Source organism: Taudactylus pleione, unplaced genomic scaffold, assembly GCF_031769625.1.
Source record: "Taudactylus pleione unplaced genomic scaffold, aTauple2 ptg000515l, whole genome shotgun sequence".
Classification (NCBI taxonomy): Eukaryota; Metazoa; Chordata; class Amphibia; order Anura; family Myobatrachidae; genus Taudactylus; species Taudactylus pleione.
Window position 1 is genome coordinate 2462445 of NW_028284917.1, and position 22548 is coordinate 2484992.

The following is a 22548-nucleotide window of genomic DNA, read 5'->3' on the forward strand; positions in this document are numbered from 1 at the left end:
CAATAAACGGAGAATAGTCTGTGTAGTGTATGTAAGCCACTAGAATGTTATGTGTTGCAATGTGGTCATTAGGATGCTCTCTGTATTGTCTGGTGTCAATATATACTTAAAATTTGTGATGTCACAAGTATAGTTATGTATTTTGTGATGCCATAAGTCTGCTCTCTGTATTGTATGCTAGTCATTTTATATACAGTATGTATGTATATATATATATATATATATATATATATATATTATACACACGCGATTCATATCACTAATACAGTATTTGCCAAATCAGGTAAAATACTACGCCTGCCTTGTCTTGCAGTCCTTTTTGCATGGCACATTGAGGATATTTTTCGTTTTAATGTGCACAGAAACAGCATCTGTACAGTTTTTAAGCTACTGTTTACAAGTTATCACAGTCATTTTAAAAGTAGGTGTTATTCAGGTTTGAAAGCCACCCTTTCCCCCAAGATGATGTACAGAGGGAATTGGGAGGTTGGAATTTCTTCTTGGGGTCAGGTCATGCCCACCACCATGGTTGGGACATCCTAAATGTTTGGGTTCAGGTGGGCAGAGGCTACACAATTTTTTTTCTTTTATACTGCCAGGGAACTGTGAATGATTGTATAGTTAGAGTGATCTATCTCAGTGTTTTTTTGCCCTCCACCCTCAAGTTTTCCCAACAGGTCATGTTTTCAGGATTTCTGTCTGTGGCAGTAGGTGGGATAATTACTGAACTGGCACAATAGCTTAATTCACATGTGCGGGTAAAGAAATCATGACCTGTTACTGGTACTTGAGGACTGGAGTTGAAAACCCCTGATCTTTCTCATGGTGGCCAGGCTTCATCCAACAGCAAGCGATTCCCAGACCTAACTGCTGCCCTTTAATGTTAACCCTGGGAGCTTCTTGCTGCGGGGTTAAGCTGTACTAATGCTGTAACTGGCTGGCTCTGCCTACATGCGTTTGCTCCACCTACCAGTGCGATGCTTTGTTACAGGAAGCGCAGATGACACAAGTAATCAGACTGTCTGTCCTTGCTGTGACTCTGCCTGCCATTGTGTGTTTCATTGGCCTCACCTATCATTGATATGGCTTGAGCTAATGATGTGATAACTACGCCATTTTTGCATTACTCCATCTACTGTAGACCTGTTCCTAACTACATTATCATTTATTTGTATCCATAACAACTTTTAGTTCCTTATTCTCCACTGGGAAAATAAGGCTAAATTGTCCACAAGACATAGTCAGAGAAATTTGATAAGACCTTTCTGTACAGCAATATTGAGCGCAAGGCCTTTTGCTTTGTTGAACTGCAAATAGTGGTTTCTCAAAGGGTAAATCAACAATCCAATTTTTCCTTGGTGTCTTCAAGCTGCAAGTACTGATAATTCTACAGTGTTATAGGACTACCATTCAACCACAGCCACATAATGTAGTGAGCAGAGAGGCTTTTACATGCCCCTCTGAGCTCTGTGTGCATGCTAATTTCCTCCCCCTCCTCCCTCTGCCATCACGTCATGCTGAGAGCTGTGAACTTTTGGCAGCCATGCTAGTCTACTCTCCAGAGAGACTTTGCGAAGGAGATGACGATTTGCAGAAGGACAGCTAAGAAAGATCATTACGGTGCAATCTTAAAACTAACGTAGCAAATCGTATGTGAGTTTGCTACATTAAATGGTCCTGAGTGAGTTTTTCCCAGTTTATTTTGGCTGGTGTATTCCGTATCGTTTAAAGAACATTTACAATGCACAAAATAAAACTACACACGCAAGTGTCATAAAACAAAATGTATCTTTAATTGGTAAGTGTCCACAGCAGTACAAAAGAGGGAGTGATGGTGAATTGATTAGGGCGGAGGACAGTCTTGAGGTAAATTAGCATAAATAGGTAATTTTTACAGCCACTCCCTTATGGGACCATGGTTAGTTTCTCGTAACATTGCATGTTATACATATTACAGTGTGCCCCCCTGTGCAGCACAACTCATTGTCTATACAGTTTCTATAGTCATTTCCATTTACCTCACGTCAATACTGTACAAGAGGAGGTGGAAAAAGTCTGTTAATTCAGAGAAGCCAAAGATAGGATTATATTTCTGATCAGATTTATTGACGGTTAACCCCTTACAGGTATTCGTACTGTACCAAGAGGAAACTGTGATAAACAAGTGAAGGGCAACTTTTTTAAGTTCAGTTAAAAACTTTACACTGGACTGTACAAGATTTTCTTTTCTTTTGATAAACTATTTACATTTTCAGACTTTTAAAACATATTCAAAGCAGCAATAGACACTAGTTTTGTTTGTTTTTTTGTTCTTTTTTTCAAATGTTTTTTTTTTCCTCTAAAAGCTCAAATAATTATACGCCATTGGCCCAGGTGGGTACCAGTATCTTACAAGAATTAGAAAACTTTCCTATTTAGCGGGTATTGAACGAACAGCTCTGAAAATTTTAAAGAGCCAACACCGCTAAATTTTTCTGGATACGCCGGCGTTGGATTATCCCAAAAGCCTGAAACAATATGTTTTCCAAAGAGCAGCTGCTGTAGCATCTCAGTCCAGCATGTCAGTGAATTGTGCCGATTAAATTAACATAGAATACAACCTCACAATATACATCACAAACAAATTACAATGTCATGTGGGGGAGAGGGTTACATTAAGGGTGCATAGTAACAGCTACAAGCGTTTCTTAAAAATTGTATATGACAATACAATAATGTGAAAACAGATGCTAAGCATTTTTTTTTTTACTCTTTATTTTGCTAAAAATTGGCAGGGGATACAATATAGAAAAGATTGCTTTTTTTTTTTGTTTTTTTAACTTAACAAAAGAAAAAGCATAACACAAATGACAAAGGTAAAAACAAACACGCAACACACACTAGCCGGTCTGCAATGTGCAGCATACAGACAGTTTATATTTGCACCTATCCCATTTTGTGTGAGCACCATGACCTGGCCCTCACAGTTCTCAGCCAAGCAGAGCTTAAATTAAACTTCGAGTTCTGTCGCAAAGTTTCTTTGCGTCTCCCATATACTTATTCTATAGAATAGTTTCTGCGTTTGGCACGCAATTTTTAAAAAATGTGTCTACATCAATTAAAACATTGTGTACATCAAAGAGATGAGCAGTCAAACTAGACATAATCTGTCTATAAAAATGTTACATGTGGGATACTATCAAAAAAATGTTCTACAGCTTAGTATAAAATAAAACATAAAACCACTTTACAAAACAAAGGAGCAGGGAGATAAAAAACAAAAAAAAAAGGTGAGGGATTGAAATGAAATGTAACAAGTGCTTTTGTAAACAGAGGTCACCAATATTCTTTTGACTTTCTGAAAGAATATATACAAGCGCTGGGTGCGGATTCTTGTGACCTCAAACTTTATTTCACATTCTAATCAAATTGTCTTGTTTAACCTTTCAATGTTGGAGGCTGCAAAGCATCATTTGTTGTGAAATGCGTTGGACCCTGCCAGCATTGAAACAGGTGAAGAACGAACCCGTGACTGTTAGATTTAGGTACCTTAACCAACAGTAAGACACATAGATCAAAGAGCATACTACCAGCCTCAAGACATGTTCTGGATTAAGTGCTGATGAGCATAAATTACATTATAATATAGAATTAATCAGTGAGAGCTTTGTATTAATACCATGTATGAGTGAGGACATGTGAAAGGGGTCAGGATTGTACACCTCATTTTATTTCCACATTCTTGCTTTGGGGTTTAATCAAAAGCATGAGTGGATTACTTTCCTAGCCGCTTAATTAGAATATAAAGGAGGCCGCCACATTCCAAAACGGCTTTTATGTTTTACTTCCAAAGCACTGACGATTAGACCTATAGGTAAACATACCACATGTAAGGGTCTACCCCAGCCATCTCCTTTGGTTTTTGAGGACAAGAAGCCGTCAGGTGTCTCCGATATTTTGGTCAATGTTTTTCTCTATAGTAGACCAGCCAATAGATAACGTTAAACCTGGACTTTCAGTCCGCAAAATGGAATCCCCTGCGCAGTTACAGAACTAGAATGTCCACAAACAAAGAGAAAACAACAACTCGTATTTAAATATTCCTATCCCTTTATGTCTTGTGTGGCAGAAGGACGGGCATCTTATTTTGCTTTTCTGCATTCTATTACAAGCCCAGGCCTGGTACCGCTTTATATAAACCACCCCTGCACAAGCCATCTCTGCAACTTTTCTGATCACCTCTGTCCGCTGTCTGAGTCATTAGTAGGTTAATAAACAGCACAATATTTAGGATGTGAAATCAATACAATTATGTGCACTGGTGCCTTCGCGTTAAATCATTCACATACGAGATTCTGACAATCACCTTATTTCCCTTCCTATGTAAGTTCACTGGGGTCGTGTAGATAAGTTATATTAAACCAAAGACGCACAATAAAAAAATGTTACACTTCTATGAACCCCCAAAAAGTATTTTAAATCTGTGTAAAGTACAGAAATCCGATGTTTTCTAAAGTGCAACTCTCATTAGGCAGCTGAAAGCCACATATATCATTCAAATAAGCGTTAAAGTATATGTGTTAACATCCTTTCAGTTTCCTATTTAAGATATATTTCCTTTGCCTATATTTATACAAATGTACCCACAACTTTAGAATAGACCTTTACATTCTCTGGCTGTAAATGAAATATGTATTAAGTACCATTATTATATATTTTTTTATATTCTAATAATAAAGAAAACCCTAAAATATTCCTAACACAAGCTCTTTTCCTCAGTATGATTCCAGATTACGTTCAAGTTTTAATGTCCTGCACAATTAAATAAAACAAACAAAAATTTCCACTTTTCCGAGATTTATTTACAAAAAAAAGAAGATTTTGAAACTCCGCATTTTCCCTTTTATGCCGTACCAAATATTTTGTACCGTAACACAATGAAGCGTATTAAAAGATAAAGAGCGTAATCCAGATTAATTTTGATTTTTTTTTTTCGTTCTTCAAAGAAAGCTACTAAGATTAATGTTAATTCTCCCTTTAATTCATTCATTGAGAATAAATATCTCCCACCTGTCCTGATTTAGGCAGGAAAGTTTGCAGGGACTGTTCCGGTGTCCTGATTATCCCATTTTGTGTACAGTTAGAAGGTATATCATGCATACCAGTGCTGCACTGCAAGGGTGATTTTAGCAGAGGGAAGGGGGATTGAGGGGGTGGCCTAGCACTATGGAAGAGCTAAGCTTAACCCTGAGGAACATGACCCTTTTAAGCCATATCCCAAATTAGAATTTTCCAGTGTTGGAAAGAATGGGATATATGCTACCAATAATGACAGTCTTTGGCGGAAATCCCAAGCAAATTTTTCGAGCATCTTGGGCTTGCAGATTATGGGATGAAGGTAGAAACTATCATATTTGTTGATTTAAGGAACAGAAATTTCCCCATAAAAAGAAAAAAAAATATATATATTTTTTACATACAGTACAAGTGTAGGTCCGGCTTCTTGTTTATACAACTACTATGCTGATAACGACCAACATCATTTAAATGTCATACATAGCGGAGCCAACATGCCGATCAGGACCAGCGGTACATGGTAGGATGATCATGGTAAAATACTGCATTACCATTTTATTCAATCAGACTTTCATTAGTGTAATCCTAAGCCTTTTATGTCCTCCAATGGGCATATTACGACCTACAAAAGAATTTCTACTTTTTGAAATTGTGACTTTTACTGTATACAAGGAACAACATAAACTTAAAATGAAGCATTAAGTAAATATATAAGTTATTGGATAGTTAAGTATGATTGAAAAATAACAACTATGCCCTATCTTATATTTATATAAATATAGTGATAGGAGATGGAGAAGTAACTGTACTTTGTTCAACGCTCCAACTATGAACTGAATGATTGTCAGTAATTTTTGTTTTAGTACTTTAGGCTAATATTGGGCAGTAAATTACAAAACCTTCCCCCCCAATTCTGCTATGTAATACTTTTTCAAAATACGTGTTGTCAGACTGTGCACAAGTTAATTTATCTGGTGATTTCGAGGTCTGTCTTGCTAATGCCTTAATGCTGGTATGGGATTGGAGCTTAAACAAAGCCTTCAAACCAACATGCATTTTGCATAAATAAATGAAATAACGAGACATAAAAAAATTAAAAAGTGACTCAGATCCGGCAACTGTGAGTCGAGCCCACAGGAGTCTAAACAGATGACGTTTGTTCATGAAGTTTTCATACAACAGTTTCACATTAGTCAGAAGTGATAAAAATACCATTAATATCCAGTGCTTATAACACGTAAGGACAACAATTCTGAGAGTGTTTTCTATAGTACAAGAAAAATCAAGTTTCAGACTATAAGAACAGTCGTTTTGTTCTCGCCAGCTCGCGTTATGTGTTTTTGTTTTGCCTTTTTTTGTTATGGCCATAAAGAAAGATAAATGAACTGATACTGTATTTAACAGGATATTTACAGTATCTATAAAAAACTAAGGCGTCAATCATATTAGATACGAGGGGAGGGGCGAGAGTTGACACTGCAACAGTGTGCAAACGGCACCGCCACTCGCCCCTCTCGCAGTCCAATCTTACCCTGAACTTGCACATTTTTTGTACTGCGAACAAAAATCAGTGAGTTCAGAGGTACCGATGCAGACTCTCGACTAATAGGAACGACCCCTAAAAGTTATATTACGGTAGACAACTGAAATACTCAAATGCATAATGAATCCAGTTAATTAGGGAATCACACAGGGCTGGACCTTTTATGATGTTTTTTTTAAATACAGTTTTGATATTTGTGTCTTTTGTGACGCTTCCATGGCCACGCATAATGATTTATTTTCAACTGTAGAAAAAAAGAAGTAATAGGGACCCACTGCAGTCCCAACCCTCAGTTACTTAGATAAAAGTATGTAAGAAAATCCATCTCCGGCCCTTTTTGTTGTTGAGTGGCCAAAGATATCGGGGTTCTAACAACAGCTGGGTGGCCACAAATGAACTTAACTAACCAACCGACAAATACGTCTGAGATGAGATCCCCAAAGGACCGTGGTGTCTTCAGTCACCAAAAGTAAATTGCCAGATCTGAAGATTCCTGCCTGGCATCACCCAACTAGAAGTATTCACGTTAGCTCATGTTCTCTTTAAGCAGGCATCATACAATGTACAGATCTACATTCTGCAACTTCTCGTTGACATAGATACACCTCTTTTCTAAGAGCCAGGTGATTGGTGTAGTAGAGTATGACATTGTAGGGTCGCAGTTGTACCCTTAGCATTCTGGAATGAATATGATCAAATTAAGAGTGTTTGTGTTAAGACTGAATACAAGGGATAAAAAAAAAAGGGCTACAATATGGCAATATACACGGCAATCGGGGAGTAAGAGCTGTTGTTGTTTCTGGCGGTAACCCAGATTCATGACAAATATAATTAGGCAATCAGCCCCACGCTCACATCAACACCAGCGACCACGGTTGGGCGTCATTACACCATTTGTATTTTTCCAGAAAACAAAAAGGTTGTAGAAACCTTAAAAGACAAAGACTATTCCTCACCAACAGTGGACATCTTGTTTAACATCTCCTGAGGTTTTCTAAGACGTTCTAAGAGGTTTCTCTCCCTTAAGACATCAGCTGCCCAGGCTTAAGAATTAAGAAATGTTTGGCACACCAAAACACGTTATCAGGGAGGCGATAGTGCAGAAGGAGGGTCCGCGGAGAGTCGGGGCAGATGTACACACGTCTGGATTTACAATATGTAAAATTCTATCTCCTAAAATAATTCAGCATTAAAAACACATTCACAACCTGTTGGCTGGTACATACCTGAGTGAGAATGTTTATACCCCATCTAAAAACAGTAACTCAAGACTATCGGCATCCAAAAGAAGGAAAACACACTAAATGTAAGACTTGTAAAGACAGCTATGGGTTCATTACAGTTCAAGTCCTGATGTCAGTTTTTTTTTTTCGGTTTTTTTTTTTACACATGTTCACTTAAAATAAAATAATAAAAAAAAAAGTTCAAGAAAAACTAGGGGAAGTCATTCTGTGTCACACATGAAATATTTAAGACCATTCTGCTGATGGGATTGTGGAAACCACATACGCATGCAGGCTCTCCAAGAACTTCATTTTGTTCAAAACTCCAAAAGTCAAGAGCGTATTTTCCTCAGTTTTCCTCCAATGTATGTAAATGTTTCTAGTTGGCACCAACAGCCTCATTGGCTTCGTTTTCGCTACTATAGTCTGATTTGGGATCCTCGTCGTACTCATCGTACATCTCCATTTCATCCTCTCCGTTCATCAGATCGTTTCCGGCGAGGCTCCCACTGTCCAGTTTCATGCCGTAGGTGCTCTGTATGACGGGGATGCTGGGCTCAGGGCTGGCGGATGTACTGGAGCAATCCGATGTCATCTGCGGAGATGGTGTGGTGGCCGCCATACTTATAGCACCTGGATACACAACCCCTGTCGCTGTGCTCATTGGGATCTGAGGCTGTTGCCTGAAATAAAGATGATGCAACTGTAAAGCCACAAGACTCTTTCAAAACAGCTTGTTCTAAATATCTCTCATATATATATATATATATATATATATATATATATATATATATATAAATATATATATATATATATATATATACACACACACACACATAGGCAAATGGCAGCACTGCACGACTGATTTAAATATGCCAATAAATGGATTAAAGTTTATTAGCATATTTCGTTCAGGTGTAGTGCTGCAATTTGTCGACTAGTACATGGGATCTTTGGGTCCATGTAGGGCACCGACGTAATTATTCCATACCATTATTGGTGGTGAGTGCCTGGACCTTGTTGTTATAATATATATAATTAATATAAATTTATATATATATATATTATATTTATTATATATATATTTTTTTAAACAAAGTATTTTAAACTGTTTCAGTTAATTTACAAAAAAAAGTTAATTTTCCATTCAGTTAAACAAATATCATTAGAGTGAGAATAACAAACTGTTGTCCCCTGAAAATCTCTTTAGTCATATCACATCCGTTCATTGTGTAATCTATTCATTATATTGGGCAAAAGGCAGAATTTGCGTAGTTTAATAATTTATTACACTACTTGGGAAAATAAATATGAATCCATTTTATGAATGATTATATGTATGTTGTTAGGATTTTATCTGCTTGTAAAGTCATTGTTTTTTTTAAAGAAGACTTTTATTTTAAAGAAGACAAAATACTCTTTCCCTAATTGAGGCGGATTTTGCCCGGCTCCCATCCCCATGGTGTCTCGCCTCTTCAATTTGTCCCTCACAGTGGGAGCTGCTGGCGGGGAGTGGGAGGTCCTTTTGCATATCTCCCATTCTACATGTATGACTCGGGACAGACCATAAGACCTTGTAGGATTATTATTATTATTTTTTTTTTATTTCTTTTATTCATCAGAGCAATAATATAACAAACATACAACAAAAAATAATGGTAAATAATAAATAGAACAAAGGCACATTAAGGGCAATAATACATAAATAATACAGAATAAATACATAAAAGTATTTTCTTCACAAAACAGAACCAGAATAGAACATATATTCCTTAAAGTAATCTAGACATAGCTGGCACCCCCCTCAAAAAAAAAAATCCAATAAAAGTAAACCAGGAAATAGAGATCTAAATGGAAACAGGTTACCTCTTAACCTATAACTGGGAGCGAAATAGGCGGATCGCCCAGTAAAATTCTTGCTTCATACCAAGAAGTATTTCTGAAGCATAAATAGATTTGGAGTCGTAATTCCAATGTTAAGGAGTCTATAAAGCCTTCCCACAGCTGAAAGTAGGATTATTATTATTACAGATTATTCTTTACGTACTCACCCCACCGTGAAAAATTGCCGCATCTCCTGCCGCCTGGATCTCATGAGCTGTTTGTACTCTCCGATGCGCAGCTTTTTTCCATCCACGATACAAGTGCGTTTCGGTCGGGGTTTATACTTATAGTTGGGATATTTCTCTAGATGTATCTTGCTAAGCCGAGCTTGTTCTTCATAGTATGGCTGCTTCTCTTGGTTCGACATCGATTTCCAGCGGGAACCTACAGTCATAATATTTACAAATATCAATAAGAGAATCTTAAAAAGCCAAATGTGCGTTCCACAGACACAAGAACACTGAACAGAAGTCACTCCGACAGACGAGTCGCGGATACTCTTGTAAGAAAGGACACTTTGGAAAATGAGTGATATTTAAATACCTAATGAGATCATTAGAATATTCTTGTTTCCTCCCATGCTAATTAAAAAAAATAGATAAAACACAACTTCAATTGCCACTAAATATGAATATGAAGCCTCTAACAGTTGAATGTTGAGGTGGCCAAGGCTACACCAGTCTATACCTCCATATGATATAAAGACTCCCGGTCTCAGCCTTGAACGGCTCTTACAATAAACGTCTGCTTACAATTCACATCACTCATCAAGGTATCCTGAATAGGCGCCAACTGCTCCCAACCACCCGAACCTTATGCCACCGACGGGAATACAACAGACGCGCAACTATTTTATGGGCAGGCATTCATCGGAACACGGTGTGCTATTTCTCAGCTTCCAATTCATATAGAATAATAGCTTCATTGTCCACAAAATATATTCAGTGACAAGTCTATGCTTGTGGTTTACCCGTATCATGACATGATACGGGTAAACCACATTTACAGACAGGTCAATGGAAAGGAGCCACGTCCATGACCTTCATGCCTTTCTTTGAACTGAAGTTCATCCATTTAGATAGGAATCAATGATTCCCAAAGCTGCTCTCGTTTACTGTTTGGGAGGGTTGGCGGGTCCATGACTGATATCCCTGCAACTTGCAATGGGGAATAAGCTGAATGTTGTGACACCGCCAATCCCTAGGACTAGGTTTTCCAGGCAGGACACGGTCACTCATTATCCTGTGTCGCAGGCCTTTGGCATCTGAGCCAGCAGTTGCACACAATGAAGGAATGATATTTTAAGCATTAAAAATGCCTAAATTCTGCATATGTAACACTCAATTAAAATAACTTTGGCAGATTTTGGCAAAAGCCCTAATCCTTTCATTACACATATATTACTCTGCACTGTCTAAATATATTAAATGTTATGAATTTAACAAAGTGACTTATATTTAAAAACATGTCAGAAATTCAACCCAGCCCTGGAACAAGCGTCCAATGCAGCTGCACGGCCTGGCTCAGCCGAACACGCGTGGGAGCATAACAGGGAGAGAACTATTTACCTTTTCTCATTGCTAATGAATTTCCTAACTACTTAGAGGACAGGAAATTGTATTAACTAGACTGAGAGCAGATGAATGAAGGCAGATTTAGCAGCCAGAAGTGTCTCTATACAGTCCACACGTCTGCAAATGCAAAGGTGGCCTCATTTGTGCAAAGTTCTGCTCCTCTGCAATTATTTGCCCTTAATGAGTGACATTTAAACAGTCTGATGTTATTTTGTACTCACCCAGGATTTTGCTAATATTGGAGTTGTGCATGTCCGGAAACGCCTGCAGGATTTTCCTTCGCTCGTCTTTCGCCCAAACCATGAAAGCGTTCATTGGTCGCTTAATGTGCGGTTCGCTGCTACTCCGTCCACGTGCGTCTCTGTACACTCGCGCCTCCACTACTGTTGTGCCCCCTATTGGATAACAATACTGTGGTAAGCGCATGTTATATCCCGAATTACACATTCAGGGTTACATTACGGGGGAGAAAATAACCTTTATTAAACGCAATATCGTCATTCCTGCTAGTAAACTGCAGCAGAGTAATCAGCAACGTCTTGCTACAAGGAACCTTTTAATACTGTCAAAATGATAAAATTGACACTTTTTCTCTGTGTCCTTTTTTTCAGCTCGATCATTGAATTTTGTTTTGTCTGTAGGGCTTACACTTTAATTCTGCGATCACTGTATAAAGGTGAACAGGAGTACCCATTGTCACGGTTTAGACCAATCTGCTGCCATATTTGCTGTGCATGAGTTTAGCGTACAATACACTCACCATATCAATAAATGATTGCGCTCTATGTGTGCTGTGGAGTTACATGTAGGTCGCATTATCCATCAACATGGTAATACCTGGATTACTAGGCCACACGCATTACCCATGCAGAGATAATCACTCCATCACGGCAGATTCTACTTCACAAACTCATCCACTTCATCGATCATGATCTCCCCCCTACCGGTGCTGTGACACTTACATCTCTCGTACAGTAACAACAATGACTGTTACAGATTAAGGGGCATATGTATCAAAGCTTGATGTGAGATAAAATTGTGAGATGTATATCACCAACCAATCAGCTTCTAACTTACATTGTGCAGGCTGTGTTTAAGAAAAGATAGTTTGGAGCTGATTGGTTGGTGATATATATTTCACAATTTTATCTCACATCAAGCTTTGATACATATGCCCCTAAATTCTGTACTATTATAATATTCAGATAATACAGAATAAAACAGCGCTACACCTAACATCATGGCTCAGACGTTACCCTAAATTGTAAAGGTCAGATTATTAGACAGCAGGAAGAGAGGTGGAATTACAGTTCTAAAACGATGTGTGCTGGAATAACCGATACATACGGGGTTTACAAGCAACACTGGGTAAAGAGAGGACATTGTTGTTACCGGTAATGATGATTAGAGCAGATCGGTTACTTTTGATCACTTTAGTTCTGAATGGTTGGTGTGTTTCTATCTCACTAGAAAATGGCAGAAGATGCCCCATGTTAGAGGAAACTGATAGTCTTCAATCTATGATTCTACTACAGAGACATGTATGCCTGCTATTATTATTACTATTGCTTTATTCACATAGAGCAACATGAAACACTACAAAATTCACAACGAGTTACAGTGGATTGTATACTAAACTTTTGGGAGCTAATTTACATTTGAACTTATCTTTGCATCAGACCCAACACAATATTTCAGAGGGATGTCTAATTGTTTTTTTGAGTTATGTGATGGAGCCATAACATTGGTGTTTTGGGTCGATACAATATAAAGAACAAACAAATAATAAATATCATATTTGGGTTGGGTAAGCTGGAAAATGTATTAGGTTGATAAATGAGCATCACTGTATGTATTTGTTACTCAACCTTACTACGGTGCCCAACCCTCTATGTAGGCTGCAATGGAAGGTGGCATTATGCGATTAACAGCTATAAATTGCCCATTTCATTTAGGAGGATTTTATAGGCCAGTGGTTTTTATATCGCCCACAGATAGGAGCTATGCTGAAAGACCCGTCTCCTTAACACAATGTGGGTGCTACATAAAAGAATATATTTTAATAATAATATTTTTGCTACTCACATTAAATACATTTATCTGAATCCTTCTGGGTATTTAGGTGTAGCAAACACATTGTGAAACTAAAAACTTGTTTGTCGCAGTCTGCTCCAACAATTGGCCAAATTCTTAAACCAGAACAATATACAAATAATATAGAGAATAAACAAAACAGTGAAAGAAAGGGTGGGTATCCAAAATCCTGTTTTCTCTTACATTCTCCCTGGAAGCACTGCTATAGGCTATGCTCAAACAAAGCTACTCAACAAACTTTCCACCCAAACTAATGTCTATCTTTTTAAAAGTGTGAATCATGTTATTGTAGCCCAATCCCTTGATGCGGAAAATTGTGGCATTGAGTAAGCGCAGAAGGTGGAGCTGCGGTGATGCAATTAATCGCACCATGCCCCCTTCCTCTCCCACCTGCTCCTGCCCTCTGGAGCATTTTGGTAAAAATATTGGCAAGTGTGGTATGAATGGAGTGCCAGATGCCCACACTGCACAACTGTTCCACCAAGGGGCAATGCCGCACCATCCAGGAGGCACTCACCAATCTGGTAGAGTGATCCAAAGTGTGATCAGGGATTAGGAACTTCTCCAAATGGTATGCCAGTGGCTTTTATGATATTGCAAACAGATAGAAGGTATGCCCAAACACAACATAGGTGCCACATAAAATATGTATCTTATAATATATTTACTACTCACACTATATACATTTATCTGAATCCTCCTGGGAACTCAGGTGTAGCAAACACATTGTCAAACTAAAAACTTGTTTGTTGCAGTCTCCTTTTCTATACCCCTCCAAAGATGTAATCTCTGGCTACTGACTTTTGTTGCTTCTCTTGTGTACATCATAATGCACCAAGAGGCCATCTGTCAACTGTAATAGAGTTGGTCTGTCGACCTAGATCAGCAAAAGTCCAAACCACATCAAGGTAGGAGAGTTTCCACTTCTCAAAGGTAGATCCGGTCTCTAGGCAGGGATAACAACCACCTGGTTGAGATGGGGTTTGGAAACAATATTGAGCTGGAACAGCCAGAACAGCTCTGTCCTCATGAAAACCCAAATACAGAGAAGATAGGACAGCCAATCCTACAACCTTCTTGTAGAGGCAATGGTAAGCATAAAGGATACCTTCCTCGTAAGGAATGAGTACACAGAATCCATTGACTCGAACAGCGGATTCTGCAAGCTGAAAGGATCAGGTTCAGATCCTACCTAACAACCGGTAGAACGTGAATGTGAAGAATCCTCTGAAGAAAAGAATTAACCTAGGTAATGCAGGTAAATTTTCACTGAAAAAAAATAAGGCTGAAAACTAACCCATAAGGGAGGCCAACTTCCAGACCGTAATGCAAGAAAGACATTAGGTATATAAATTTAGACAAAATGTGAACATTTTCCTTTCACACCAACAGACGTTGCTTTATCAATGCCTATGGTAGTTATTCTTGAAATAAATATTTTTTGGGGTTTTTATTGTTTGAACGACTTGCTATGAGAGACTGTTAAAGCCAACTGAGCTAATTCTTTGTGGAAATAGGCGAATTCCATGTTGGTTCTGTTGCCAGGCTTAGAATGTAGCATGACCTTCTTGCCCAATCCTTTGCCATCAGAATAGCTGGAACTCGCTCTTTTCTAGCCCTCCTGAGTACTTTAGGAAGGATGGGCATCAGTTGATACTACAATGGGCACTGCCTGTTGATCCTTGAGTCTCGCATTGTAGTGTGCTTCTCAGGGTTCAGATGAGAGGCCTTTTGCAGACCATACCTAAGCCACTCCCTGGGATGAATTGCATTCCGACTCATATCGGCTCTCCGGCTGTCTACCCCTAGGATGATAACTGTCAATATTGCCGGAACATGATAGTCCAGTTCCAGATGGGAAGTGGGAGATTGTATCTCTGCAGCCACAGCAGAATCTATAGGCAGTCACTTGTTTTTGCACATGATTAGGAAAGAAATTATTATGTTAAACACATTAAAGTAAAATGAGAGTGGACTAACAGCATACAATAGAGCCTGTATAGAGATGGATGCAAACACTTTCCGGAGGCAAACAAGTGTCCACCCCATCCCTCTGAGGAATGGCTGGTTGAGGTTGTCTGGTAGGAAGAGGAGCAGGGAGTGCTCCTCCCCCAAGGCACAGTTCAGATATAGTATTGTCTATAGGACATATCTGGACCTAGTATGGGGCGCACACTGCAGGAGGCCCACTCCTCACCGTTCCCCTGGCTACCTGAAATCCTGACTGCATGCAGGTGAAAGCTGAGAAGTGGGAGAGAAACAACACAGGTATAAATACACAGACGGAGAGAGATGGGAATGCAGTGAGCGTTCCAGCTGCTCATAGAGAGTAGTCCTGAGAAACAGCGGCCTTGTGCACGGTGTCTGGATGGCCTCAGTTGCCTGAAACTTGGTGACAACTGGAAACGTGGGAGGGGGGGGGGGGAGCAGCAGAGCAAGCGTCGATAAGCATTCCTACTTGCTTCCCTCCAGTTCTTATAAAGTACTCTGCAAATATCAAGTACAAAATAAAAGAATAAAAATGATTAAAATAAAAACTGAAGGCTGCTGAGTGGGGGGACATAGAGGAAGAGGGGGCAGCAAGTAACATGTTTTAAGGTGAAGATGTGTCTGCTCCAGTCACAGCGCCCTCTACCCTCCAAAGTATAGCACTGTCCCCAGATAGGATATGGAAGAGAAAATATAATTTCCCTGAATGTTCATAAATGTATTTGTTCCCATTTCTGTGCAAAACAAACACTTCATATTGAAACTGTGTGAGACAGGGAGTGTGGCCCTCTGTAACGCTTATAATTATGGTTTACTTAGGGGCCACTACAGACTAAGTACAGCACAACAGAATATTGCTAACCCCATGAAATAAACCTGTCTGAGCCACCAGATCTCTCTCACGTTCATGACTTAAATCTGTAAAAAAAAAAAAAACAACCATATGATGTTCTTATTGTGAGGTTCATTGGGGGGTTAATTGCATTTTAGCAGCTTATCAGTTTCAGTGTTATTGTCAGGAATGGCAAAAAGTTTGGGGTTTTCTTGCAGCACTTCTGCTGATGATCTGTACATTTTTCATGCTCTCCGAGACCGGCCAAAAGCCCGGCGAGCATATGTGACAGAGCAAAGAAACTACTAAATCCCTTTGTGGTTTGGGCTGATGTTTTTCATCTGAGTTATAATAGAGCTAATGACTGTGGTGGGCTGATGCATGTGGCTCGTGGCTTCATACAACGAGGGAAACTCTACCCAGCTCCCGTCTAGCTTATATTTTCCAAACTCACTACAGTGTCTGGCTTCTAGTGTAATAAGTTTACTTTTTAGTAAATTGCATACACTATGGTTAGCCAAATGGAGTTCTATTCATCGTTTCATCAAGATTAAAAAAAAAAAAAAAAAAATGAAATTACTGGGCTCATTTTCAACACAAAAAAAAAATTTAAATGTCCTATTTTTATATTCGATTGGAAAGAATTCCGGCGGCTTTAAAAATAGTTTTTGGGGTTTTTTTTTCCACGGACAGAGAATTTGAAGACTTGTTGTGGTTTAGCCCATCAGTATAGTGACATCTTTGTCTTAGTATTTCCCTTTCATAGGCTGGAGGCGCTTTATGTAAAAAGAACGCACACAAACTGCCCATAGCAACTATAAATATTTAGATGCTACAAGAATCGACAATCAGGAACATTCTTTTCTAGACTGTAAAAATGCTAAATCATTAATATGGAAAATTATTATGAAGCATATATTATTTTTAACTGCATAACGCGTCCCAAGCGAGCCTCAGAAAATAATCTACAATATAACTGCACAGCTGGCATAATAAAGTATATTTAAACGTGATCAATTTTCTGGCTGGAGGTGGGATAAACGTGTTCATTGAGGAGAATGGGCGTGATGGGGACTAAATATCCTATTTCTAAATTACCTCTTTATTACTCAACATAAGTTTCCCAAACAGTTGGTAATTGGAACCAATCTCCTGGTACCTAATGCTTTACAAGCTAAGATCATGAGACAAGCAAATGTGTCTGATGAGCTTCTGTAGAACTACAAGTCCCATTATGCTTTGCTAACCAGAAGATATCTTAGAGTGGAGAGTGACTAAAGATATAAAGTATGATACACTACGGATCGCTATTGCGATTGAAGCTTCGATTACGCACACAGTTCAGCTTCGATAGTATGCTGATTCATTTCGATCGCTATGACGCTGCAGCAGTACATAAGGACGGCCACTTTATTTTACACACATCCGTAACGTTTAGTTAGACTGCGAGAAAATCGGTACAATCGCAGCCTCACGCACACTTGCACAAGCTCTGACCTCACTCAGAAACTGCTAACTTCATCGCATGCTATGAGTCCTCAGGCTGCGTACGGCATCACAGTTGCTAATTTATGCACGCCCCTGCGTCGGCGTTGCAACGCACTGACACGCCTGTGTTTCGCCGGCAACCCACCCATCACCACCCACAAACTGCGCTTCCTGTCAACAACTCTTCGATGGGTCTGCGTAGTCACTGCAATCGCAGTCCGGATCGCAGTGGCCGGATTGCACGAGCGCACACTGCGATGCACACGCATGCACGGAACGCAACAATCGACCGATTGTGTGCGTATTAGCAACTGTGATGCTTGCTGAATCGGGCCCATAGTCAGCTGATATAAATATAGAGAGGTGGAAACCTTATTAATTAGGGGAAGTGATAAAATAAACACTAGACTGAATATAAGGCTACATGGATTAGAAAAGACAATTTAAACAGAATGGTGGCACAGTAAAGATTAATGCACTTAGGGGCCTATGTATCAAAGCTAAGAGTGAGATAAAATTGTAACAAATAAATTACCAACCAATCAGCTCCTAACTATCATTTTAAACACATCCTGCAAAATGTAAATTGGAATCTGATTGGTTAGTACTTTATCTCTCACAATTTTATCTCTCTACCAGCTTTGATACATAGGCCCCTTAATGTATAACATGATTAGTAGGTGTGGTTTAATATCACGTGCCAGTAGCCGGTATGGCAGAATTCTGATGCAAAACACGGCGTTATGTGGTTACACTGCCCAGAGTGTGTCTACCTGTAACATGTTAGATTTATCCGTGATCTACAGGTTGGTTTCAATGATCTGGTTGTGACCTGTATGTCACCGATGACCGAAAGTCACCAACCTATTTCTAAACTTTATTAGGATAGAACATGTACTGCTCCCTCTTGCATTTAATAGAATCAGTTGGATCAACCATATTGCTGTAAGTTATCTCAGACATATTCTGCAATGAACGTTTGTCTCTAGTGATGCAGGTTTGATATTTGATCAGGTTATTGTACCATGTTCACAGTACAATCGTCAAGCGTTTACCATACACACCAGAGGTTCAGCATTCGCATTAAAATTGGTGCTTTTAAACATATTAGACACCATTTAAATAACATTTCTAAATAATAAAAGTATTTAAAAAGTGTTTTAATTGCGAAGACTACAAGTTTGGAAGTTCCACTGGAACAGCATTATTGGGCAGATTCAAATACACGCGAGCTGCCATCCTTGCGGATTTTACGTCCACTTACAAAAGCCTGATTTTTTTTTTCAATAAAGTTTTTTTTCTGGAGATCACCAGAATCATTGACACCCTCATAAAACACAATACCAGCGACATCAAATAAAGTAGTCAAAAATAAGTTAGCCACACTGATGTAAAAGAAGAGACAACATCATAGGCACCAGTTGCTTAGTCTGTACGTGTGTTATACCAATTCCTGTACGGCTGAAGCCGCAGCTGAGTGTCTCTAGTACACTGTGAACGGCTTTTTGACACTCCCCTAAGAGTGTCTCTTGCGCCGGGGGTCTTACGTGGCATTGCGTATAGACGCTAGGGGTATGACAACACATCTGTATATCAATTTATGCGCAAACATGCACAAAGTGGCCTAAAACATGTTTAACGATTACTAAAATTGGAGAAATTGTAATGAATTTAAAATACTTGACGCAAAACGAAGAACCGTTTTGAGAAACGATAAAGTCGGGGTGTTATCACCGGCATTAGAATGAGTTTAGCGCAACTGCTCTTCACCATGGGAATATTATCATTCTATTCAGCATAAGGCAATAAGCAAAGTGTAATTCCCTTCTCCTATTACTAGCTGGGCTCCACAAATCACAACGGGTACATGTGACTGTAATCCTCAGTGTTGGGAATGGAAATTCAGTAATAATTAATAGGAGAGCAGTAAATTAGGTGGAATGGGTGAGTCTCATAAGTGGAGGTGACTCATATAAGAGGGCTCCAGTGCAGCCAAAAAAGCTCAATTTACCATTATGTGACGCGGGTGTTACAAGATCAACTTTTTCCGTACAATTAACATAAATATGAAATATTGACACAACTGTTACAGTAGATAAACTTTGCTCAGTTCTGCTAAAGATTTTAGTAAATAAAATAATACGCATTAATGTTCTGCATAGAACTGGCGAGTGATAATATTCTGATTGTAGTGCGAGTGAAGAAGAAAATCCTGCCCGTTACGCCATGTGTGCAGTGGGAGGCAGTCATTTTGTGTTAGCAGAGTACAGTGGCGTCACGCGCTAGCACAGATATTATTTCAGCCCACAAAATGGCTGCTTAAGTCATGTACAGTCGTCAGGTACAAATTTAAAGCAGTGGTCCCTAAACTCCGCCATTACAGTCCAGGTGTTAAGGATATGCATGCTCGAGTCTAGATGGTTAAATCAAATTGACTGAGGTACTAATTAAGTCACATGTGCTTAAGCATGGATATAATTAAAATGTGGACTGTAATAGAAAAGTTTAGGAACCTCTGCTTCAAAGTATACAACGGGGTGGTGCAAAAGGAGGGGTCACTGGGAGGAAAGTAAGGACTTCTCTATCCCTCTGCACTTCTGTAGTAAATCTACTGTAATACTGTTATAGTTCAGAATATAGAGAGGTGATATTGGACGTGTTAGTGTACTCTGTGATAGAGGCCTCTGGTCCATAAATGTGACCCATCTCCGCACATCTTACACATATAAGGTGGTGCTATCCTTTATTCACTGCCTGAAAGAATACCATGCAACTGAGGTTTTATTCCATACATGGAGGAACGGCAATAACTTGTGATTATTTCAGGGTTCGTCTCCTGCACTGAGAGCGTAAACACACAAACCAAATTAACAAAATCATTAAATATTCATGGTAACATTGTGATAAAACAGATTGATGATGCATTTTCCACATCGTTTGTAATAAGTTAACAAATAGTTGATTTAAATGAGATTTTTCTCCATGAATTGTTCTCTTTTAAAAAATGTGAAATGAGACAAACTCTGGAGAGTTATATTCTGCATTACATGGATTATAGCACATATATAGGTGCCCTCACACACATTATACTGCATGTATAGTCACTGCTGTATAGCACATATATAGGTGCCCTCACACACATTATACTGCATGTATAGTCACTGCTATATAGCACATATATAGGTGCCCTCACACACATTATACTGCATGTATAGTCACTGCTATATAGCACATATATAGGTGCTCTCACACATTATACTGCATGTATAGTCACTGCTATATAGCACATATATAGCTGCTCTCACACATTATACTGCATGTATAGTCACTGCTATATAGCACATATATAGGTGCCCTCACACACATTATACTGCATGTATAGTCACTGCTATATAGCACATATATAGGTGCTCACACACACATTTTACTACATGTGCATTCACTGCTATATAGCACATATATAGGTGCCTTCACACACATTATACTACATGTATAGTCACTGCTATATAGCACATATATAGGTGCCCTCACACACATTTTACTACATGTATAGTCACTGCTGTATAGCACATATATAGGTGCTCTCACACACATTTTACTACATGTATAGTCACTGCTATATAGCACATATATAGGTGCCCTCACACACATTTTACTACATGTATAGTCACTGCTATATAGCACATATATAGGTGCCCTCACACACATTATACTACATGTATAGTCACTGCTATATAGCACATATATAGGTGCCCTCACACACATTTTACTACATGTATAGTCACTGCTATATAGCACATATATAGGTGCCCTCACACACATTATACTACATGTATAGTCACTGCTATATAGCACATATATAGGTGCCCTCACACACATTATACTGCATGTATAGTCACTGCTATATAGCACATATATAGGTGCCCTCACACACATTATACTACATGTATAGTCACTGCTATATAGCACATATATAGGTGCCCTCACACACATTATACTACATGTATAGTCACTGCTATATAGCACATATATAGGTGCCCTCACACACATTATACTACATGTATAGTCACTGCTATATAGCACATATATAGGTGCCCTCACACACATTATACTACATGTATAGTCACTGCTATATAGCACATATATAGGTGCCCTCACACACATTTTACTACATGTATAGTCACTGCTATATAGCACATATATAGGTGCCCTCACACACATTTTACTACATGTATAGTCACTGCTATATAGCACATATATAGGTGCTCTCACACACATTTTACTACATGTATAGTCACTGCTATATAGCACATATATAGGTGCTCTCACACACATTTTACTACATGTATAGTCACTGCTGTATAGCACATATATAGGTGCTCTCACACACATTTTACTACATGTATAGTCACTGCTATATAGCACATATATAGGTGCCCTCACACACATTTTACTACATGTATAGTCACTGCTATATAGCACATATATAGGTGCCCTCACACACATTTTACTACATGTATAGTCACTGCAATATAGCACATATATAGGTGCTCTCACACATTATACTGCATGTATAGTCACTGCTATATAGCACATATATAGGTGCTCTCACACACATTTTACTACATGTATAGTCACTGCTATATAGCACATATATAGGTGCCCTCACACACATTATACTGCATGTATAGTCACTGCTATATAGCACATATATAGGTGCTCACACACACATTTTACTACATGTATAGTCACTGCTGTATAGCACATATATAGGTGCCCTCACACATTATACTACATGTATAGTCACTGCTATATAGCACATATATAGGTGCTCACACACACATTTTACTACATGTATAGTCACTG

General features: G+C 38.8%; 1 protein-coding gene across 13 annotated transcripts in view; it reads right to left on the reverse strand.

The window, feature by feature from the left end:
- Nucleotides 1–1774: 1774 nt before the first annotated feature.
- The window catches only part of SOX6 (SRY-box transcription factor 6), a 448338-nt gene continuing 427564 nt past the window's right edge, over nt 1775–22548 (reverse strand). For all 13 annotated transcript variants that reach the window (XM_088450327.1, XM_088450324.1, XM_088450321.1 and 10 more), the window contains 3 exons: nt 11501–11674; nt 9873–10089; nt 1775–8504 (listed from right to left, as the gene is read on the reverse strand). In XM_088450327.1, the coding sequence (XP_088306453.1) occupies nt 8201–8504; nt 9873–10089; nt 11501–11674 (695 nt within the window). In that variant the 3' untranslated portion in view covers nt 1775–8200. The remainder of the gene's footprint in view (nt 8505–9872; nt 10090–11500; nt 11675–22548) is intronic.